This window comes from Lagenorhynchus albirostris, chromosome 9, assembly GCF_949774975.1.
Source record: "Lagenorhynchus albirostris chromosome 9, mLagAlb1.1, whole genome shotgun sequence".
NCBI lineage: Eukaryota > Metazoa > Chordata > Mammalia > Artiodactyla > Delphinidae > Lagenorhynchus > Lagenorhynchus albirostris.
The window spans coordinates 47,588,616-47,613,623 of record NC_083103.1 but is presented as its reverse complement, the minus strand read 5'-3'; the positions used below and the strand labels follow the sequence as shown (position 1 = coordinate 47,613,623).

General features: G+C 40.4%; 1 protein-coding gene across 1 annotated transcript in view; it reads left to right on the top strand.

The window, feature by feature from the left end:
- SYT9 (synaptotagmin 9) overlaps positions 1-25,008 on the top strand; it is a 186,381-nt gene that overhangs the window by 58,187 nt on the left and 103,186 nt on the right. The window contains exons 2-3 of the mRNA XM_060157806.1: positions 1,212-1,566; positions 9,089-9,635. Of these exons, the coding sequence (XP_060013789.1) occupies positions 1,212-1,566; positions 9,089-9,635 (902 nt within the window). The remainder of the gene's footprint in view (positions 1-1,211; positions 1,567-9,088; positions 9,636-25,008) is intronic.

The window sequence follows — 25,008 nt, the reverse complement described above, 5'->3', positions numbered from 1 at the left end:
ACTGAAGGGGTTGATGTTATAAATAACCCAGTCCCCTGGTCTCTAGCGTGTGGAACCTCCCTAGCAGCTTAACCTCTGGCCTCCCACTGTGATAACTGGCTTGATAAAGCCCCCCTTACTGGCTGCTTTCTTACTCCCCTGGATCACATCCCTACTCTCCTACCTGGATCACTTCCCTACTTCCCTACATGTGTTTTCTTCACCTTCTAAATAAACCTCTTGCCCTTGAATACTTGTCTCAGTTCTGCTACTGGGGAAACCCAAACTATGACCATCGTCCCCGGGTCCTGGGCACCTGACCACCAGGTGGTGGGTATTCTTGAGGGTTTGGGAGGACTTGAGCTTCATTTTGCTTAGACCGTTGAAAGTTCCTATCAAAAAGAGGGGGGAAAAGCACTCTGATTTCTCTTGTTTTAAAAAGATGTTACTTGGGCTTCCCTGGTGGCGCATTGGTTGGGAGTCCGCCTGCCGATGCGGGGGACGTGGGTTCGTGCCCCGGTCCAGGAAGATCCCACATGCCACGGAGCGGCTGGGCCCGTGAGCCGTGGCCGCTGAGCCTGCGCGTCCGGAGCCTGTGCTCCGCAATGGAAGAGGCCACAACAGTGAGAGGCCTGCGTACCGCAAAAAAAAAAAAAAATGTTACTTAAACAATTCCCAAATTTATATTATACTGCTCTCTGAGATAACAAGGAATTTTTTTTAACATCTTTATTGGGGTATAATTGCTTTAGAATGGTGTGTTAGTTTCTGCTTTATAACAAAGTGAATCAGTTATACATATACATATGTTCCCATATGACAGAGGAATTTTTAAGCACAGTTGAAGCTATCCTGCTCCCGGAATATCAATGATTTGCATTGCCGAGGGCCAGGGTCTCAGTTGACTTGCAGGGCATTCCTGGTCCCCTGAACGCACCGTGTCTCTTGCTATTGCAGGCTGTTTGTTTCTAAGCATGCCTGCGTGTTACATCCTCTGCGCTCGTACCCGAGTCCTCATTGCCCCTGCATCCTCATTGCCCCTGCGTCCTCATTGCCCCTGCGTCCTCACTGCCCCTGCCTCAGAGTCGGGAGGCCCAGCAGCACGCCCAGCCTGGCCTTCTGCCATCACTCCTGATGGATGCATGGATGAGAGGGTCTTTCTGCCCGCACCGTGCAGTGGGTGGGCACGGGAGGAGCAATCCCACTGACCTTTGATCTTTGCTTCTTTGCAGATATCTCAGTGAGCCTGCTGACCCTTGTGGTCACCGCCTGTGGCCTCGCCCTCTTTGGCGTGTCTCTCTTCGTGTCTTGGAAACTCTGCTGGGTTCCGTGGCGAGAACGAGGCCTGTTCTCTGGTAGCAAAGACAACAACCAGGAGCCTCTTAACTACATGGACACAGAGACCAACGAGCAGGAGAACAGCGAGGGCTTCCTAGACCCTCCCACCCCTTGTCCAGACTCCTCCATGAAGATCAGCCACACCTCCCCTGACATTCCCCTCTCGACCCAGACAGGGGACCGGGAGAACTGTGCCCATGGCGTCCGCGTACAGCGCCAAGTCACGGAGCCAACAACCTCATCAGCTCGGTCAGTAATGCCCCCTTCCTTTCTGGATGCAGGGCGAGCACCACCCTGTTCCCTTCTCTTGGCAGCAGTAGCATTGACTAGCCGAGGGGCCTGTAGCCTGTCACGTGTCCATTAGGTATCAGAGACATGAATATGGGAAAGCTTGATGCTTCCTATATTCCTGTGAGGTTCCTGAGCACTGCTCAGTCTGTACTTAGTTCATAACAGCAATAGTTAGCATCGCTAAGGCTTACCATGTCAAGGACTATCTAAGCGCTTCATGTGTATTATTTTATTATCCCTCACAACTTTGTGTGAGATGGATCTTATTATGTTTTCATCTCACAGAAGAAGAAACTTAAGTCAGGGAGATTAAGAAACAAAGTCATATATTGGTAAGCACCCAGGTCAGGGTTTGAACCCCGGTTCAAACAACACCAGAGCCCAAGTTTTTACCCACTCTTCCGTGCTGCTCTCATAGTGCTATGGAGTTGATTCTCCGTGCCTCTGACCTAGCCTAGCGGTCACACACAGGCTCTCTGTAGAGTCCACACAGCGGCTGGGGGTCTTCGTCCACCTCCAGGCTTTGCAAGGTCTCCAGAGTACCCAGGCCCGTTGTCACTCTCTCTCCATGGGCTGGATGCTCTCTGCTCTTGCGCAGTAGAGAAATAATACAGTGCAGTGATTAAAAAGCAAGGGCTCTGGGGTCCAATGAACTAGCTTTACCTACGAGTATGACATTGGACACGTTATTTAGCCTTCGTCTGTTTCTGTTTCGTCTTGTGAGAGGGGAACGGCGATAGGTGGTTTTGAGAATGAGGTGGTACCATGTGCATCACATGTGCTTTGCCCAGGCCTGCATCTAGCACCTGCTCCACACCCTGAGCTGCCATTTTGTTTTCAGTGCTGCTATCATCATCATCATCATCATCATCATCATCATCATCATCATCGAGACCTCCCTCTCCCAAGACTCAGATGCATCCAGGTGGCTTTGAGGCGAAGCAGCCAGTTCTGAATCACTGTATATAAAAATTCACTCTCAATAAGAGACCTCAGGAAAAGAGACCCAGAAAGCAGCTTTCTTTAAAATGAAAATATTTGCTTGAGTGATAGCTGGGGGAACAGCATATGCTGTTATTTGGAAAGTACAAGCACAGTTTGGGGTTTTTTTTTTTTTTTTTTTACATCTTTTTTATTTGTTCTCTAGAAACAGAAATAAGATTTTACCCTTTTTTATGTTAATCAAGTTTATCCTAGAGGCTCTGCTCATTCACATTAAGTAGGATGGAATATGACAGTTTATAATTTAATTTTTTCAGAAAGCTATTTTAGCATCATTTCCAATTCTGAATTAGAGAGCTTTACCTAAAATATTCCTCCGTGAGGAAATGGATGGTTGTTTGCCATTTGATTTAGAAGAAATCCTCAGATTTTATCATCAGGATTTCTCTTCAGATTTAAGACTTAAATATAACTGGAGCTCTGTCTGATGCTGCCGTGGAGTTTGTGCAGTGGTGCAAACTCACGATAAAATCCTTTCAGTACTTCAGTAAGTAGGGCCTTCAGATGGGGTCTCCATTGAAATTGTCTCCTATCCGGTTTGACTCTGCATGTTCATTTTTCTGATCTGGGTTCCATCAAGACGGAGTGATAGTACTGTGTTCTTATTAGATTATAGGTCTGAGGACTCTGCCATAATTCTAATGAATTGATGGCAATCATATCACTATAATTATTACAGTGTTTATCCTAGGAAAATGTATAAGTGACCTGCCTATCAAAAAATAGATTTCATATAAAGCTAAAAACTGTAGCTATCTTCACCACTGATTTGTAGAAACTGGGTAGAAGGAAAAAGAAAACTAAAATGAGAGAGGGAAGGAATTATCCCTGTAAAATGCATTTTACATTTAGACTTATTCTAGTTTTGGAGTCGTGCAATTAAATTTTCTCTTCTGATGGCCAAAACCAAGTTTGGTGATATTTGACTACCATAAGAAAACTAAACTCTCTCCAGCTGCATTTGACCTAATACTGATAATTTGCATCATTTCCCATTTCAGACATTCTTATCTAAATTACTGCTGACCTAGTTTTATGGGTTATGTCTGGAAATACACGTCTTTGACTCATGGTCTTTCCATAATAAGAAGGGTGTGGTCTTCTAATTCTTTAGGGTGGTGCTATAAACACACACACACACACACACACACACACACACACACACACACACACACACACACACACACACACACACACACACACACACACACACAGCCTTTTTACTGACAGAGTGGGTAAAATGAATGAAATTTCCTTGATGCTCCAGAACATTTTTAACATTCTTTTTTAAGTAGCATTTTTCATACCATATTTGGGGAAAGGGAGGGTACTCTTTGCTGAGATGGCTCTAAACAGTCTGCTCTGCTAGTTATTATTTCTATTCCCTTCTTTCTCATTATGATCTTCACTTTCTCACTGCTGTCACTTTCTTTCTTACTGCTTCCCTCCTGCAGCTGTTATCACTTGTCCCAAAGTTCCCTGGGCACCTGCTCAGCCCAGAGCATACAAAGCTTAGACTCCCAGTGAAGGCCTTCCCACTGTCATGGCGATTGGCACAGCTTCAGCCGTGGCGTTTGCATCGGAAGTCCCACTGTCATCTGACCTCTTCAGCTTGGATATGTGTGGCTCCCACCACTGCCTTTTGGAATGTCCTAAAGATGAGCTTTGCTCCATCTTCTAAGAATGTTTCTGGTCAGGATGACTTTCTTTTGTTCTTCCAAGATCAAGCATGTTTGCATTCTGTTTCTGATTAGCTCAGTTACTATTAGAACCCTCCAAAATTCCTGTTAATTCCTTTCAATTTGGATGAAATCCCTTTTGTATAATGACCTAATATCCTGGGAATGTGGATTTTTTTTTTTTTAGAACTTTTCAATACCAGAACATTTTAGAGGTCTCCAAATATATGAGAGGACTCCAAATATATGAAAATCCCTGGATCCTCAAAATAGAAGGAACCTTGAAAGGCCATCTAATCCATTTCCTGATTCATGTCCCAAAATGAAAGTTCAATCTGGTTTTTTTTTTTTTTAAGTCTTCTCACATTTCCTTTAAAATACTTGAGCTTTATAAAAATTTCAATTTCCACACCACAAACTCCTTATCAGGTCTGTTAAGGCCTGTGTAATACTGCCACAGTCTGCTTCTGTCAGCTATCGGCCTCACCTCCCAGCCAGGCCACCATGTGGCACAAACCCAGAGGACCCTGTTAACATGGACTCAGTTAAGAGGCCTTATCTGGAAAAGCTCATCACATTCCATCTACACTAGCTTCTCTCTTGGTTCCTTCAGTATCCCTGACTTTTCCTGCCTTGGTACCTTCACACATGCCATTCCCTCAGCCTGAAATGCTTTTCCTTTTCCTTTGCCATGCCAGGCTCCTTTGCAGCCTTAATGTCCCTGCTAAAGTGTCACCTCCTCAGAAAGGTCTCCCTCACCACCCTATCTGAAGTGTGTGTTCTTTCCTCCACTCCCTCCCACTCTTTATTTTCCCACAAGTTGCCTTACTTTCACTTCACTTCACAGGGTTAAAGTCTATTTCTAACTCTACGATTGTTTGTTTATTGCCTATACCCCGCTCTAGACTATGAGTTCTGTGAGTTCAAAGACCATATCTGCTCTGCTTCTCCCTGTATATCTAACCCCTAGTGCAGCCTCTGGCACAGAGTGGAATTTTTCATGAATGACTGACAGAGTACATTCGTCAATATCAGGCCACTTTCCTCATGTTCTGCTGACAAAAATGGCAAAGCGCAAAAGTATAAACTGAGTAGAGCGTGTAATGGTGTGAAGCCGATGGAAGGTCACTTGTCCCAGCTCTCACATTCCTCAGAGCCTTACATTTAGACTTTTGAGCTTGTCTCTGAATTAAACAATCCTTAGAGTCGCAGAAATACTCTGAGAGAATTGAAAGAAGAAGACAATTTGAGTCTTCTAAATTTGAGTCCCATTACTGGCCGCAACTCCAGTAAGTGGCCCACTAGGATTAAGTGCTGCAATTACTCTAGGAGAAGCACAGTTTTATTAAGCTATATATTTTTATGTGTTGAGAGCATTGGTTAGATGTAAACATTTAAAACATAATTTTTTGAATTACTCTTTTAGTTATTTCTTCAGATTTTAATGAACTGACAGCTTCAAAAATGGAAGTTGCCTAGACCTCTCTCAGCTTCCATGAGACCCTGAAACCAGGTGTAAATGTGTATTTTCTCTACTGAGCTTTAATGATCAGAAACTATTACGTCCATGGCATTTATATATTTACTGTAGACACACGTATTAAACATTTGCTATGTGCAAAGTTCTGTGTTATGTGCTGGTAGTAAAGAGGGAGAAAGGATATAGCCCTGGCCTTGAAAGGGGAAATACACAAAAGAGCACCAGTTACACATATTAAAGTGCTGATTGTTCTTTAGAAGATTAATCTGGCAAGAGTGTATAAGATGCATGGGATGGGGTGAAGACTGGATATAGGGATCCAGTTCAGACCTGTGATGGTGAGGGCCTGAACTCAACTGGAAGCAGTGGGAATGCAAAGAGGCATGAGATGTGAGCTACTTTAGAGAAAGGGTTGGTGGACATAGGCTCATTTTAGTAACGGGATAAAATATTTGACGATGACACCAAGGTTTCATGCCTTTTTTAACTTGGGGGAGGGTGGGAGCAGGACACGCTTCAGTGTATCCAGCTGCACTTAACCCCACACCTCCACCGTCCAAGGCCTGACGTCTGCATCTCCGTTATCTCACTCACTCTAAAGGCCTCCGAATCCCAGAACCAAGAAAGCCTCAGATTCCCATTTCCTCCTGCCCTTGTAGTCAGTTAACGGTGTCTATCTGCTACTCCCACTTCTTCTGTCTGTTGGTGGTTCAGAACAACCCAGCCCTCTCCTCTCCATCACAAGGGAAGATTCCAAGAAGGCCTGTTTCTCCTGTTTCCAGATTTCCCTGTCGTGACTCGAACTTTGTAAAGAAACCCGTCATGGTTCTGAAGTCACAATGTCCTTCTGTCTTTCCTGTCTTTGGACCCCCTGAAGCCTTGTAAACACTGGTGCCCCAAACCAGGGAAGGGACAGACCAAGTTTCCCCTCTGAGATGGGGTCCCTGAGATGAGAGAGGGTAGAAGAGTGTACACTTGTCCATGGTTGCAGGGGAAATCCAGCGATGGGAGGGATACTGGAGGTTCTGAGCTCTGGTTCTTAATAGCACCTGGAATGGAAGATATGGGCATGTATGAGGTGAAAGCTGCTGGGACAGAAGAGCTGAAGGTCCCATCCTGCTGGAGAGCTGGGAGCCAAGAGGAAAACTTAGTTAATTTCCCTGTTGAGGTCTAGAGCATCAGCTGGGAGGCTGAGGCCAGGTTAAGTAGGTAGGCTTGGCTCAAGTGCTATCTCATCTGTGACAGTTTCCCTAGCCAGAGGCCTTCCTCTCTCCCTCTCCCTAACCTCCGGTCAGTTCTTATCCCCCTCTGCCCTGATTTATAGTCAGTGTATGACTGTCTACTCCTGGCAAGGCACTTCCTTGAAAGCAGTGACGAGGCCTTGCCCCTCTGTCTCTTCCACCCTACCTGACCCCTTGCTTCACACATTCAAATTTGTTGAATTGCAGTAATGTCCTCTTTCCTAAGATCCAGTGGAGGTAGTTGGCTTCCAGACACCTAGTTGGTTTCGAAGGTGTACTTTTAGTATTTAAATTGCACCACTGACTAACTAGATAGCACTCAGAATGGCCCATCGTAGGTGGGAACTGACTCCAGGCTCAAGTAGGGCCCTTGTTTGAATCCAGCCTGGAGAGAAAAATCAACGGCAGAGGAAGCTGGAGCTGGTACCAGCCACTTACGGCCTCTGCATATGGCTGGATACTTGCTGCTCCCTGCCAGACCTTTCTGCCCAGAGATCCCAATAGAGCAGGATTAAAGCTCTATTCTAGCACTACAGAGGTTCAACATCTAGGCAGGGGACGGACCTGGCTGTACTAGTACAGAGAACCAGTTGTAGGTGCCTAACAGCCTTCCCCTGAGTCTCTTCCTCCCCCCTGAAAAATCAGAAGATCCAGAGAAAACTTAAGATGGTGGGTTTCTCTGTAAGAAATTTAAATCCCACAAGAGAAACATTCACACCACACAGTTTTCGCACATGTGGGAATGTGTGTGTCTGGGTGTGGACTGTGTTGGCTGTGACAGGTTCAAGTGACAGCCCTGTGCTTGTGCTCTTGTTGTACCATGTGGGTGATGAGTAGTCAGGAGGGTATTTTAGGACGAAGAGGAATGTTTGGCATCACAGCATCTGTATGACAAGGGAGAATAATTTCAAACACGTTTCGGGGCCTATTAATCCCATTTTTATGTCTTTATTTCATAAAGTAGTCTTAAGAAAGGAAAAGAAGACAAACTCTGATCTTTACTCTGCCTCTTCAACTATTTACCAACCCCTCAGAGACAGCTTGACTGTTCCCTTTCACCTTCTGGTGGAGAGAGGCTATTTTAATTAAGGTTATTGAGAAGCTGCACAAAATACAATATAATGGCTCTGAACTCTGAGCTAAAAACAAACAAAAATAACCTTCAAGACAACTTTGTATGTAATGACTACTTCTCCCAGTTTGTGAGGACCCACACAAGGTAAGGCAAAGAGAATTTCAGGGAAACTTTTAACCCAAACCAATAAGTTTATAGGGTGAAGAGTAGATTCGGATAGCAAATATTTAATTTGCAAATATCAGTTTCCAGCCTTCTCTAACTGAATCCCTATATACATTTATAGGAGCTTACCTTTAACTTTTATACCCTCAGTGTTTGTTAAAGAAATACAACCCTTCCTTCTCGTCACTCATCACCCACGTGGTTCAGCAGTAGCACAGCCACGGAGCTGGCACTCGCACCTGTCAGAGTCAACAGAGTCCCCTACAAGCAGACACATCCTGTGACGTACATTTCCAGAAGAGCAAAGACTGTGTTCTCATAATGAAATGATTTGATTTGACCCAGTAAGAATATGCAGCCTTAGTAGGCTAAAAGCCAGTGACAGGAAATTCTGTGTAATTTAGAGGAAGGTCCATTCTTTTTCAGATAACACCTAGCTATTTCAGCTTCAGGATGATACTGTATATCAAGGGGAATCATTTTATTTTTTAAACCAGTTTGTACAAATCTTTACCTCCCGCCATCTGGATAAGCTTCTTTAATGGCATATTAGACAGTTTAGAAAGTGCATTAAACCTTTAAAGCTCCGAGGTCACGTGTAAGTAAGTTCATTTCCTGATGCCAGGCCTCAGTTTTGAGCTTCAAGCCTTGGGAAGCGGCTTACTTGCATTGATGAGCATTTTGAATATAGGCCAAAAAAAAAAAAAAAAAAAAAAAGCCCACAGGTCTCAGCTCTTAACAGTGTGTTCATCAGTCTACCTACATCCCAGGCACAAGTTTCTGAAAGACCTGGAGCTAATGAGGTTATAACTTTGTTCTCTCTTGCTCTTCACTCAAGGCATAATTCAATCCGAAGACAACTCAACCTGTCAAACCCAGACTTCAATATCCAACAGCTTCAAAAACAGGAACAGTTGACTGGAATTGGTCGAATTAAACCGGAGTTATATAAGCAGAGGTCATTGGATAATGAGGATGGGAAGAGGAGTAACAGCAAAGCCTGTGGGAAGCTGAACTTCATTTTAAAATATGACTGTGACTTAGAGCAACTCATAGTGAAGATTCACAAAGCTGTCAATTTGCCCGCCAAGGACTTTTCTGGGACATCAGATCCTTATGTCAAGATCTATTTGCTTCCCGATCGGAAAACAAAACACCAGACTAAAGTTCACAGAAAGACCCTGAACCCTGTGTTTGATGAAGTGTTTTTGTTTCCGGTTCCCTACAATGACCTTGTAGCTCGGAAGCTTCACTTCTCTGTCTATGACTTTGACAGGTTCTCTCGCCATGACTTAATCGGCCAAGTGGTGGTGGATCACTTCTTAGACTTGGCTGATTTCCCCAGGGAGTGCATCCTTTGGAAGGACATCGAATATGTCACCAATGTAAGTCTAACATTTCTTCATTTTGGTTGGGGGAAGGGCGCTTCTCGGTCAGCATGCAAACAGATTACTTATACCTTATTTTATTTTATTTTGGGGGTGGCAGAGTATAAAATTTATCTCAATGTACTTAGAGCTGTCGCTTCAAACCTCCTTGTACCTTTCCAGAAACAAGTCTTTCACAATATTCATTTTGCAGTTTCCGAGAATTACTCATGGAGGCAATATTAATAACATTCTCCCTTTTCTACTTTCTAATTCTAAGCAGTTCCCTAATAGGCATTAGATATTATCTGTCCTCCTTACCTCATTTTCTTTAGAGCTTTCTTAGGTTGTTTGTGCTAAATGGATCCTGGCATCCTATTAACTGTTATCTGCAGCTGAGAGACCGTTGCCTTACTCGCTGAGAGCATTAAGCTCTTGCCATGTTCTCAGGTCAGCTCAGCAGCATTTCCCACGATCAGATCTTCAGCTTTCATCCCAGACGTGAGAATGATTGGGAAGAGTTGGCACCATATTTTTAAATACAGAATCAAAGTTACAAGGAAGTCCGTCTGAAAAGATCTACAGATATTGGCAAAACTAATCTATACAAGGTCAAATCCTGTTTAGAGCTCAGGAGAGAGGGCAGAAGTGCTACGTAGTGTTGCCATATACCCGTGTTTACATTTAAACATGATATTGCAGCAGTGATGTTTTTACTCCATTTGCATCCTTTTCACTGTCTGCAGAGGTGTATTGATGCTCCTGAAATAGAAAGGAAAATTGGACTGTCTTAGGGGACTCTGATATTTTAAGGCCACTTGTTTCGTTTCTCTGTCCAGATTGGCCCAGGCAGCTTTGTGAGCTCATCTTCTGCGGGCGATATCGTTCTCTTTCTCTGTCCTGGCATCCAGGACAGCAAGCACCATCACCCTTAGTCCGCTCGGGTGATGATCTAGCTTGAGTTTGGAGCCCATTTAGTGAAAGGCTCTCACTCTGCTCAGGAGGAAAACACACAAAATCTCTTCCCAGTGACCAAATACCCACACTGATACTCTCTCATCTCAGCCGCTTTTGTGAACTGGGGACTCATATTCCAAGGGACACCTTCCCTTCACATCCTATGAGATACCAGTGCCAGCTTTGTCCTGCTACTCAAATAAGCAAAGTGGAACGTGGAGTTTTGCTGGCCTTTATCATAATGACTAGGAAAGAAAAGAAGGAGCTGGAAAAGGCGCAGAGAACATCAGATGGTGAAACTAAGGTGATATGGGAGGTTGGGGAAGGAACAGATCTCTTCAAACTTAAAAGGTGGTGATATCTGTAAACCCAAAAATGGATGCTGTGGGTGGCAAGGATTGTATCCCACATCCCAATCGCCAGAATCAGAAGGCAGCTTTAGAAGCTTTAAAGAAACAAAATGGGCAGGCTGCTGATATTAAGGGGTGAATGGCTCAAGAATGAACTGTCTCACTGGAGTTCTTACCAAGTCCCCTGAGATACTGCTGGCCAACAGTGATGAGTGTTAGTAGAGAGAGGTTGGTCAGATCATCTAGTGTGTGACATCATTTTATATTTTTTGACTAATGGATTCCGTAAAATAATAGCTGGCGTGGTCATCAGAAATCTCAGCAGGGATCCTGCTGTGAGTTGCCTTCTAAAAACTTTGTGGAAAGAGTAACACTGAGTGCACAGTGGCTGATAAAAATCTGGATAAGGCTGATCCCTGGTGGGCAGGTCTCTTAGAGCTATTTCCCGTGGGATGAGAATATAGAATGACAGCCTGCAGAGACCTTTTGGCCCTGAGATCACTGCCATTGTAGCACTCTCCTGTGACTATGAGTTTTCCATCCAGTGACGGGAATCCTGGATTTCCACAGAGTTGAGGAGAATGTGAAATTATTTTCCAAGGAGGAAAACCAATAAGGCTAAAAGCCTCGAAATTCTCAGTTGTTTCCTCAGGCAAACAATAAATATTCTGAGCATTGATCTAAGCCTTTGGATGGCTAGCAGGAGAAAGGAGGTCCTGGGAATGGAATTACATGTTGTTTCATAATCTGCCATTAAAAAAAAATTCCATTTAAAAATTGCTATTTGGGGCTGTTTGTGCTTTTTTGCATGTGACTTTGTACAGAGACTGAGAATGAAAGTCTGAGATTTACCAAGGTTTCACTTTTATAATATAGCATATATGTCACACAGTGTATATGCTACACACGTACAGACTAATGAGGGAAATTAAAAGAGTAGTCACGACCCATCCCTCAGCTGAAGAGCAGACTACCACCAAGTACTTTGCTGATGACCCCTGGGTTGTCCTCCCCTGTCACATTCTCTCAGCCCATTCCTGCCAAGAGGAAACCACTATCCTGAATTTTATTTGTAAGACAATATATTGTTCGGTTTTGTCTGTTTCTGCTTTTCATAACTCTTCTTTGACTTTTTTTTTTTCAGTCCACGTTGATTTTGACATTTAGCAATAGAGATGAGTGGAGCTCTGGTTCATGTATTTTCATTACTGTATAAAATTCCATTGTGTTATATACACAAATTAGCTCTCTTGTACTGATGATATTGGGTTGTGATTAGTTTTTTATGATTCTGAATCATACTGCAGAGAACATTTTTATGCACATCTCCAGGTTCACAGATGCATTAATTTCTCTAGGGTGTAGCCCTGATAGAGGAAAAGTACACGTGTTCAAATTTTCTAGGCAATGCCGAGTTCGTTTTTCCACCGTGGCTGTACAAGATGACCCTCCCACTGTGAGGTATGACAGTTACTAATGCTCCACAGTCTCACCAACTCTTGCAGTTGCCGCATTGTTTAATATGTGTGCATGTGCATGCACGTAAAATGGAATACGATTTGTATATTCTTGGCCACCAAGGTTAACCATCTTTTGATATGTTCATTGGTCATTCACATTTCCTTTCTTGCTAAATGTTTGTTCAGCACTTTTTCTTTTTTTTCCTATAGTTTTCTTTTTCCTGTTGACTGATATATGTTCTTTATATAGTCTAGATGTAATCCTTTGTTGGTTATGTGTATTGCAAACATAGTCTCTTCATTTATAGCTGTCTTTATGCTCACTTGATGGTATTTTTGATCAATAGAGGTTCTTATGTTTAATGTAGTAAAATGGATCGATATTTTCTATTGTAACTTAGCACTTTTCTGTGTTGTTCAAGAAATCCTTTCTTACCCTATGTCATAAAGATATTTTTCCTATATTTTCTATTAGAAGGTTAAAAGTTCTGGGGCTTCCCTGGTGGCGCAGTGGTTGAGAGTCCGCCTGCCGATGCAGGGGACATGGGTTCGTGCCCCAGTCTGGGAAGATCCCACGTGCCGCGGAGCGGCTAGGCCCATGAGCCATGGCCGCTGAGCCTGCGCGTCCGGAGCCTGTGCTCCGCAACGGGAGAGGCCACAACAGTGAGAGGCCCACGTACCGCAAAAAACCAAAACAAAACAAAAAAAAGTTCCACCTTTCCTAATTATAATTTTAATCCACCCAGAATCCAATTACATTGTGCAATGTAACATAGGCCTCCTGTATTAGCTTGGGCTGCCATAACCAAGTATATAGACTAGTTAAAACACCAGGAATTTGTTTCTCACAGTTCTGGAGGCTGAGAAGTCCAAGATCAAGGTGCTAGCAGATTCAGTTCCTAGTAAGAGCCTTCTTCCTGGCTTGCAGATAGCTGCCTTCTTGATGTGTCCTCACAAGGTGGAGAGACAGAGCTCTGGTCTCTCTTCTTCTTCTTCTTGTAAGGACAATAATCTCATCACGGGGGCCTCACCCTACTGATGTCATTTAAACCTAATTACCTCCCAGAGGACCCAAATACCATCACACTGGGGGTTAGGGCTTCAAGTTATGAATTTTGGAGGGGCACAAACATTCAGTCCATACGACACCCATATTTCTTTTTCTATGTAGATAACCAGTTTTCTAGCATATTTTCCCAATAATCTGCAGTGTATGCTCTGTCCTGTATAGGTCTCTATATATGAAGAGTCTGTTTCTGGATTCTCTTTTCTATCGATTTTTCTATTTGAGTATCTCTACCAATAGCACTTGTAAATTAGTATCATTCTATGATAAGCTTTAACATCTGGAAGAGAAAATTATCCAGCCTGCTTTTTCTTCAGTTCAGTCTTGGCTTTTACTTGACTTTTCTCATAAATGTTAGAATCAGATTGTCAAATTAAAATTTCTTTCTGGTGTTTGGACTTCTATGAAATCTATAGATAAATTCAGGGAAGTTTTACATCTTCTGTGATATTGAGTCTTTCTATTCATGGTCATAGTGCACGTCTCCATTTATTTAGTTCTCCTTTAAAGTCTTTCATTCAAGGCTTATAATTTTCTACATGAGGATGTCTTTCATGTATTTTCTTAGTTTTATTGCTAGGTATGTTATTTTTTGTTATTTTCAATAGTATCTTTTCTAAAATTGCATTTTCTATTGTTGCTATATAGTTATGCAGTTTAAATTTTATATATTTATCTTCTATTTGGCAATCTTTTAAAACTTATTACTTATAATTTATAGATGCTTCTGAATTTTCTTTGTAGATAATCAGTCATGTGAGTTGCGATAGTTTTGTTTGTCTTTTTATAATCCGTATACCTTTTATTTTTAATTTAGTGCACAGACTAGGATTTCCCTTACAATGCTCAATAATAATTGTGGTAGTAGTCATCCTTGACTTATTCCTTTTAAATGGAATGTCTTTAACATTTCCATTGAATATGATTTTGCTACAGATGTATCATTGTTGTCTTATCATATTAAGAATGTATCCCTCTATTCCTAGTTGACTAAGCCTTTTATTAAATTGTAGTATAGTTGATTAACAGTATTGTGTTAGTTTCAGGTGTACAGCATAGTGATTCAGTTATTTTTTCTGATTATATTCCATTATAGGTGATTACAAGATATTGAATATAATTCCCTGTGCTATACAGTAAATCCTTGTTGCTTATCTGTTTTATGTATAATATTTGTATCTGTTAATTCCATACTCCTAATTTGCCCCCGCTTTGGTAACCATAAGTTTGTTCTCTATGTCTGTGAGTCTGTTCCCATTTTTTATATAGATTCAGTTGTATTATTTTTTAGATTCCACATATGAGTAATACCATATAGTATTTATCTTTCCCTGTATGACTTCATTAAGTATAATATTTTCTAGGTCCATCCATGTTGCTGCACATGGAAATATTTCATTATTTTTTAAGGCTGAGTAATAGTCCATTGTATGTTTACCACATCTTCTTAAGCCAGTCATCTGTTGATGGACACTTGGGTGTTTCCATCTCTTGGCTATTGTAAATAGTGCTGCTATGAGCATAGGGGTGCATGTATCTTTTCGAATTATGGTTTTCATTTTTTCTGGGTATATGCCCAGGAGTGGGATTGCTGGATCATATAGTAGCTCTACTTTTAGTTTTTTAAGGAACCTCCATACTGTCTTCTATAGTGGCAGCACCAATTTACATTCCTACCAACAGTGTACAAGGGTTCCCTTTAACTCAGCCTTTTTATCACAAACATTCACTTTATCAAATGCTATGCTTGTGAGTTTTTGGTGTTTTTTCATTTTAACCTACTATTTTGGTCAATTAGGTTGATCATTTTTCTAATTTTGAGTCAATCTTATATTCTTAGTATGATCCAGACTTGCCTTGATATATTGCCTGTTTTATACGTTGCTGAGTTTGGTTTGCTATTTTGTTTAGCATTTTTTGCATCTGTGCTCATGAGTGATATGTGTAATTTACTTTCTTGTATGGCTCTTATCTGGCTTGGAATCAAGGTAATTCTTGATTTATAAAACTATCTGGGAGAATTATTTTGGATACCTCTCATTTGTTCCTGCTCAGGGCCCCTGGAGGCTTTGGGGGTTTTTGTTTATTTTTCTTCAAACTGAAAAGGGCTCCCTTAGTCTCTGGCTTCTGATTAGTTCAGAAAATAAGGAAGGGGAGAGAGTGAGGTTGGGCTGTTTATTCCCCTAGATGCCTTCATTGGAGTATCCATAGGCTGGCCATAACCTTCAACTGAAAGCCATAGTCCTGAATATGTCTTTATTTTGCTGTTGTTCTTAGATTGTTTTTCTGGGTATAAAAATTGGGGTGTGGGGCATAAAACTCTCAGCTACTCTGATTGTAAAGCGATCATTCCATAGTTTCCTGACCTTCAATTGCTTCAGAGAAATCAACGTTTAGTCTAATATTTATTCTTTTGTATGTAATGTTTCTTTTCTTTCTTACTGCTTTCAAGATCTTGCTTTCCTGTTTAGCGTTTTATAGTTTAACTATAACATTGATAAGTGGGCATTTATTTTTATTTACCCTGACTGAGATTTATTGAGTTTCCTGAATCTGAGATTGTATCCTTTTATCAGTTCTGGAAAAGTCTCAGTCATTTACTTCTTTCCATTTGTAGAAGTGTTATTTGCTGCATTTTCACATTTGCCTAATATATATTTGATAGCCTCTCTTTTTTTTTAACATACTTTCAATTCTTTTTTTAAATTTCTTTTACCATTTCATACATAGGCATTTTTATATTCTGCTGCTTATAATGCCAGTAGCTATAATCTTTGCATCTCTGATTCTTTTGTTTGAAATTTCCATCAACTCTTACTCATCATGCATTGTTGATTCTTGGACTTAGTTATTTGTGATTGTGAGCTCATCTAGCTTAGAAGTTTATCAGTAGACATTTTCAAGCTTTGAGTTTAAAGTGCATTCCTTCAGAGATGACTTGTGATTTCTTCTACCAGGTGCCTAGGCAAACTACCGACATGGAATAACTTTAAATTTTGAGCTTGAGGGTTTTTGGACAATGAAGTAGGCTGGATATAAACTCCAACTGTGTAAGTACAGGCTTTTATTAATGGTTAGAACCTGGAAGGGGTTATTTTTTCTTGCTTTACCTAGATTAAGTCCAAGACAGGATGTATTTCCAATGTCTACTTATTTAGGCAGAAGTTCTGTTTTGTTTGTCCTTTAAGGATGTGACCCTCAGTCTTGAGGACTCCAACCTTTATATAGGATTCTCCCTCAGTCCGCTAAAACTCAGGCACTAAGCCACCAGAGATTCACATTTACCTCCATTCAAACTCCAGCTCCACAACTTACTTACCTCTGTAGATTCATGCTTTCTCATTGTTTCTGGCACTGAAAAATTCCATTTTTGTTCTATCAGCCCTGCTATGCGTTAAAAAGGATTTTGTAATCTAGTATTTTTTCTTGGAACATCCACCTTATGTTTGAAATACTGTGTTCTATGTTGCTCAAAGCCTGTTCAAAAGAGCAGTTTTTACTTGTACTAACTAAATAATAATCTATGTATGTATGTATCTATTATTTATTAACATAACTAATAATATATGTTAAATGCCTTGCAATCGAATACCAGAAAGAGCCTGAAGAGGTCCTGTAATCTAAAATCCTCATTTAGCACATAAAACTGAAGTGGAGGGCCATTAAGAGAGTCAGCCAGGGTCACACAGCTGAATCATGGCCAAACAGGACTTAGGAGTGTTTTTCAACAGCCATTTCAGTCTGTTCATGAAAAGGTGTCTCAAAATTATCCTATATGCTGGTTTACTTTTCTTTCCCCTTCTTTTCCTTGTTAACTTGTACTAAGCTTTTAGATCCCAGCTTAAATGCCCCTTCCTTGGACGACTCTTATATGAGCCCTGGACTAGAATAGGTTTTTCTCGTATATGCATCCATGATATTCTGTAATTCTATTATTATTCGTAATGCCTTTTTTCTTCCATATATGTAAGGCTTTAAAATGCAAGTTTATTTATTCTTGTTATTATATGAATGATGTATATGTTTTATTTATTTAAAAAATGTTTAGTTGAAGTATGATTGACAAATAACATTACATTAGTTTCAGGTGTACAACATAATGATTTATATTTGTATATATTGTGAAATGATCAGCATAATAAGTCTAGTTAACATCTGTCACCATACATAGTTACAAATTTTTTTATTGTGTCATTATACTTTCTAATATGTATTTGTTCAATTTTCTTTCTTCCCTATTAGACAGTTCTGTGAGTGCAGAGACCTTACCAGCTTGTTCATTACTCTGGGCTTAGCCTCTAGAATTGTGTCTGGAAGTGATACTAATTAATAAATACTTGCTAAATAAAATTAAGTTCCTCATGAGGGGCTAATTTGGTGAGGCTCTAGGGACTGGTTGGGTTGGGGGGGGTGTTATGCGGAGCTGAATCTATTAATTGATTTTTTAAATTTTGTTCGTTATTTCTCTAAGGAGATTATGAGTTTTATAAATGTTAGCAGTCAAATAAAAATTAATCCTCACATCTTCCTGTGAAGGAACAAAAAGGCAATTATTGAGTGTAAGACCGATAGTTTAATTAAACCTCTCAACTATTGAAGCCAGATCCATCAATAATAATATATAATGCATTTCTGTGGGATGTATATCGGTCAACAAGAGAGGAGATAGTATCTGGGGGAAGGTCCCAGTTGTGAGGGCATGAGTTTAGTAGGTCTGGGTGAATGTTGGCTGTTGTGCCTTTGCTCTTGGCAGTTTTAGTCCCCTCTGCTCATCACTGGCTCCCTGGCAAACAGGCCCTGAGCACTTCAGGAATTTCTCTCCATGGCCCACTTAGAAACTGGTTCTGAGACTTTCTCTAGGACCTATGATCATCTCAGCTAGACTCTGCTTTGGAGGAGATGCCAGAGTTCTCACACGGTAACAGTAGAAATCACAAGGTCCCCTCTATGCCAGTATTGATCCCAGTTCATAAAAGGGAAGGGTACAATTTGCAGCAGCATAGACTTTCTTCTAATATTATGAATTTTAAAACCTTGCATTTCCATGAAAATTAGACTTTGTGAGCAGTTTGCAATATTTTGCAGTGGTCGATTTAGGAATTTCCCTGTTCTGTCTTCCAGGGCCCTGGGGCCATTTCTAGACCTGATAAAGGTGGATACCTGGAACCACTCAGGGGAAGATAAAAGTATTCAGGGAAGCCCAGGATGCTTGCTTTTCGCAGTTGAATGAATGTGGGACAGGCGATCTCCTGACTGAAGAATTTTATTCATTTAATCCTGTTTCGTTCCCTTATACCTTGAGTCCTGAGTTGTTATCGTATGATTTTATGGCTTTGTCACATTCAGTGGTGTTCTGGTAGATGTGTTAACAACTGGCTGGGGGTGGGGGATAGGAGGGGGACCTGATTCGTAGCATTTGCTTGTTTCCATGGTGTAAATACTCGCAGAAGGGCTGATTTCAACCTACCGATATAATATCACTGAAGGTGGAGTTGGCCAAAGGTTCTCACATTGGCTCCGGCAAGTGTCCCTGATAAGAGCCTGCTCCAGTAGCGCTGCATGTAGTGCTGAAAACACTAAGGCTGACTGGTCCTAAGGAACCAACAATTTGAAAAACCCCATGGAAAGCCCTGGTTTCCAGCTGACAACAGAGAAGCCAAATTCCTTCTATAATGTGGATGTGGGTGGACTTCAGCCATCACTGGGGTCTAATGAGCTGTCTTCATGAGAGCCCACTGAATCCCACCCTACTGTTTTTCCCATTCATGATCCCTCAGATATGTTATGCCCTGGACGTTTAGATTGTTCAGAGGGAGTGGAAAGGGGCAGAACTGCAGAACAGAACATCTGAAGGAAGGGATCAATAAAACTACAGGTCTCTGAAAAATTGACTTTGATAGCTTTTATTGTAGTGTAAGTGCCGGGACAATGCATTTGCTTTTTTTTTTTTTTTTTTTTTTGCGGTACGCAGGCCTCTCACTGTTGTGGCCTCTCCTGTTGCGGAGCAGAGGCTCCGGACGCGCAGGCTCAGCGGCCATGGCTCACGGGCCTAGCCGCTCCATGGCATGTGGGATCTTCCCGGACCGGGGCACGAACCCGCGTCCCCTGCATCGGCAGGCGGACTCTCAACCACTGCGCCACCAGGGAAGCCCTGCATTTGCTTTTTTATTTATTTTGGGCTGCACTGGGTCTTCGTTGCTGCGCTCGGGCTTTCTCTAGTTGTGGTACACGGGGGCTACTCTTAGTTGTGGTGTGCGGGCTTCTTATTGCGGTGGCTTCTCTTGTTACGGAGCACGGGCTCTATGTGCGTGGAATTCAGTAGTTGTGGCACGCAGGCTCAGTAGTTGTGGCCTGTGGTCTCTAGAGCGCAGTCTTAGTAGTTGTGGCGCATGGGCTTAGTTGCTCCACGGAATGTGGGATCTTCCTAGACCAGGGCTCGAACCTGGGTCCCCTGCATTGGCAGGTGGATTCTTAACCCCTATGCCACCAGGGAAGTCCCGCATTTGCTTTTTAAAGTGAAATGTATGACGTATACAAGAGTATATGTAATGCATATGTGTTACAGAACCAAACTTAGGTCCACTCGCCCCATGTGCAGTAAAGCCAATCTACTGACACCAGTCTGTGGTGAAGGAAAGTACAACGTTTATTGCAAAGCACCCAGTGTGAGGCCAAGCAAGGAGAACTGGCAGCTCATGCTCAAAAAGCCAGAACTCCCCGATGGCTTTTAGGGAAGTGTATTTAAAGGCAACATTAGGGGTGAGGGTTGCAGGGTGCCTGATCAGCTTGTGGACGTTCTTCTGATTGGTTGGTGGTGGGGTAACAGGGTGGTATTTTGGGAGTTAACGTCATCAACCTTCTGGTTCCAGCCTGTCTGGAATCTCCATGCTTGTGGTCAGCATGCAGATAACTTCTTCTACCTGGTAGGGGTTTTATTATCTGCAAAACAACTCAAGGATATGGTAAAATATTGTCTATAGCCCTTAAAGAGGAACTAAAGGTCCTTAACTTTGTTTTATGGCTAAACTATGATTATTCTGCCTTGCTTGACTTTTTCTTTGTTTCGGCATTTTCTTACTTCTCTGATTAAATTTGCTATTTGGATTCGGGGAAGGCCTAGGAGGCTAAAGGTTTTGTACAAACAAGAGGAGGAGGACATGGGGTGGGGGGAGGTCTGTCCCTGGGGAGGCCCCACAGGGTCCTGCTTGGTTCATATGTATGATTGAAAAACAATAACAAAACGTGTATCTGTCAGTCCAGAGCTTAGCTGAAGAAAGATAACATTATCAGTCTCTTTGAAGCTCCCTGTGTACCCCTCCTCTGTCCCCAAACTCTGCTGCCCAGGTAATCAGTATATTGAATTTCATATCTATAATTCTGTTGTTTCTAAGTCATTTTACCACATAAGAATAGTTTGTTCAGTTTTGCCTATTTTTGAAGTTTATGTGAAAAAATTATATTTTATGTATTCTTCTGCAAACTATTACACTCAATATTATGTGTATTGAATCACTTACTTTCACCTACATACTGTAGTTTTTTTTTTTTTTGGCAGGGTGTTTTAGCATTTCATTGCGTAGTGTACGATAATTATTTATCTGGTCTCTAGTCAGTGGTTATTTGAATTAATTTTTTTTCTAGTTTAGAAAATGTGGCTATATGTGTATGTTCTGTACATTTCTCCTGGTAAATATGTGCAAGAATTTCTCTAAGGTATGTACCTGAGAATGGAGTTGCTAGATCAAAAAAACGATATTTCTTTTTTAATGCAGTTTTTAAAGGTTACACTCCATTTACAGTTACTAAGAAACATTGGCCATATTCCCCACGCTGCACCATATATCCCAGCAGCAGTACATGAGCCCATCTTAGTCTCCATTCTCTCCAACATTTGGTATTGCTACATACTCTAATATGGTGACCACAGATTCTTTTGAGTTTTGTACATTGACAGTTATACCATGCATGAATAAGTAGTTTTGTTCTTCTCTATTTTCCTTTTTGATTCTTTTGGCTTCTCCCCTCATCCTGCTTTTTGCTGGCTTTATTACATTTATCAGGACTTCTAATACAAAGGCCACTATAATAATTCTTGGCTTGTTCTGATCTTAAAAGGAATGCTTCGAATTTTCACCACTAAGTAGGACATTGCCTATAGACTTTGAAAACCTGAATGGATATTGAATTTTATCATAAGATTTTTCTGAGTTTATTGAAATGATCATATGTTTTGCTGCTTTTATCTTTTAATGTGATGAATTACATTGCTTTATTTTCTGATTTTGGTGAGAACTTGTGTTCCTGGGATAAATCCTACTTGTTCATGATGTAGTTTTTTCATCTACATGAATATACATGAATGTGTGTGTGTATATTCACCTGTTTGGTTTATTAATATTTTGTTAAAGATTTTACAACTAAATTCATAAGCGAGATCAGCCTCTGATTTTATTTTATTGTTCTCTCTTCATCTGGTTTCATCATCCGAATGAGTGATGGAGCATTCTCTCTCTTCCTAGTCTCTTGAAATAATCTTTTCCTTCAATGTTTAGTAGAATTGACCCACACAACTTTCTGGGTCAGGTGTTTACTTTGGGGGAAAATGATTCCATTCCTTTGATGGCTATAGCAGGATACAAGTTTTCTCTTTCTTTATGCATTGATTTTGGTGATACAGATTATTTTAGAAATTTGCTTATTTCATCTGTGGCTTAAATATATGGACTTGAAATTCTTCATAATCTTTTCTAATCTTTTTACTTTCTGCCTCATCTGTAGTTATGTCCTTTTCGCATTTCTAATACTAATGCATGATCTTTTCCTATTTGTTCCTGTTCTCTTTTTCTTTGATCAGTGCCATTGGAGGTTTGTCAATTTTATTAGTCTTTTCAAAGAACCACTTTTAGTTTTGTTGAGTCTATTTAAATTTTGTTTTTTACTTCTTTTTTTTGACTGTATGATTGTTTTTCTCTTTTTATTTTTTGGTTTATTCAGTTATTTCTAATTTCTTATATCTTTAGGTTAGTAATTTTAAGTCTCTTTAAACTTTTTTTAAACCACCTTATTGAGTTATGATTGATATGTAAGAAGCTGTACATATTTAATGTGTATAACTTGATAAGTTTGGGGATAAGTATACCCTCATGAAACTATCACCACCGTCAAAGCCATTGACATATCTATTACCTCCAAGGTTTCCTCCTGCTCCCTTTGTTATTATTATTAATATTACTATTATCATTATTTTGGTGTGGTAAGAACATTGACATAAGATCTACCCTCTTGGCAAGTTTTAAGTATACAAAATAATGTTATTAGCTGTAGGCACAATGCTGTATAGTAGATCTCCAGAAATTATTAATCTTGCATAACTGAAGCTTTAAATTTGCATGTGAGGCTATAACTTGCCCTTGAAGTACTGCTTTAGCTGTATGTCAGCAAATTTTGATATTTATTACTTTCATATCATTCTGATCTAAGTGTTTTGTAATATCACATACGATCTTTTTCTTTGATCTATATGTTACTGAAAGGTGTATCTTAAAATTTTCACGTTATATAGTTTTTAAAAAATGTTAGTGCTCTAACTTAATTGGAATGTGTTCAGATAATATAGACTATATTTTACAGATTATTTGATATATGTTGAGATTTGCATTATGTTATCTTCCACTTCAGTTTTTATAAATGTGTTGTATGTGCTTGAAAAGATCATGCATTACTGACAACCATATCTTGATTGACATTTTTTGTCAGGCTAATGTATCAGTTAAGGAGTGTTCTCATTTCATTCTTTTACATGTAGCTCTCCAGTTTTCCCAGCATCACTTACTGAAGAGACTGTCTTTTCTCCATTGTATATTTTTGTCTCTTTGTCATAGATTAGGTGACCATAGGTGCATGGGTTTATCTCTGGACTTTCTGTCCTGTTCCATTGATCTATATTTCCAGTTTTGTGCCAGTACCATACTGTTTGGATTACTGTAGCTTTGTAGTACAGTCTGAAGTCCTCTAGCTCCGTTTTTTCCCACTATTATGTTTATTGTTGTTGAAATTTTCACATAATTTGTCTTTATTTATTTATTTATTTATTAACATCTTTATTGGAGTATAATTGCTTTACAATGGTGTGTTAGTTTCTGCTGTATAACAAAGTGAATCAGGTATACATATACATATATCCCCATATCTCCTACCTCTTGCGTCTCCCTCCCACCCTCCCTACCCCACCTCTCTAGGTGGACACAAAGCACCAAGCTGATCTGTGTTATGTGGCTGCTTCCCACTAGCTATCTATTTTACATTTGGTAGTGTATATATGTCCATGCCACTCTCTCACTTCATCCCAGGTTACCATTCCACCTCCCCGTGTCTTCAGGTCCATTCTCTACATCTGCATCTTTCTTCCTGTCCTGCCCCTAGGTTTTTCAGAACCTTTGTTTTTTTTTTAGATTCCATATGTATGCATTAGCATACAGTGTTTGTTTTTCTCTTTCTGACTTATTTCACTCTGTATGACAGTCTCCCGGTCCATCCACCTCACTACAAATAACTCAGTTTCGTTTGTTTTTATGGCTGAGTAATATTCCATTGTATATATGTGCCATGTCTTCTTTATCCATTCATCTGTTGATGGACACTTAGGTTGCTTCCATGTCCTGGCTATTGTAAATAGTCCAGCTCCGTTTTTCTTTCTCAAGATTGCTTTGGGTATTCAGGGTCTTTTGTGTTTACATACAGATTGTAAAATTTTTTGTTCTAATTCTGTGAAAAATGCCATTGGTAATTTGATAGGGATTGCATTGAATCTGTAGATTGCTTTGGAGAGTATAGTCATTTTGATAATATTGATTCTTCCAATCCAAGAACATGGTATATCTCTCCATCTCTTTGCATCGTCTTTGACTCCTTTCATCAATATCTTATAGTTTTCTGACTACAGGTCTTTTGCGTGCTTAGCTAGGTTTATTCCTAGGTATTTTATTCTTTTTGTTGCTGTGGTAAATGGGATTGTTTCCTTAATTTCTCTTTCTGATCTTTCGTTGTTAGTGTATAGGAATGCAAGAGATTTCTGTGTATTATTTTTGTATCCTGCAACTTTACCAAATTCACTGATGAGCTCTACTAGTGTTCTGGTAGCAACTTTAGGATTTTCTATGTATAGTGTCATGTCATCTGCAAACAATGACAGTTTTACTTCTTCTGTTCCAATTTGGATTCCTTTTATTTCTTTTTCTTCTCTGATTGCCGTGGCTAGGACTTCCAAACCTATGTCAAATAAAAATGGCAAGAGTGGACATCCTTGTCTTGTTCCTGATCTTAGAGGAAATGCTTTCAGTTTTTCACCATTGAGAATGATGTTTGCTTTGGGTTTGTCATATACAGCCCTTATTATTGGATTGGCCAAGAAGTTGGTTTGGGATTTTCCTGTAATATGAAAAACCCAAATTAACTTTTTGGCCAACCCAATATGTTGTGGTAGGTTCCCTCTGTGCCCATTTTCTGGAGAGTTTTTATCACAAGTGGGTATTGAAATTCGTCAGAATCTTTTTCTGCAT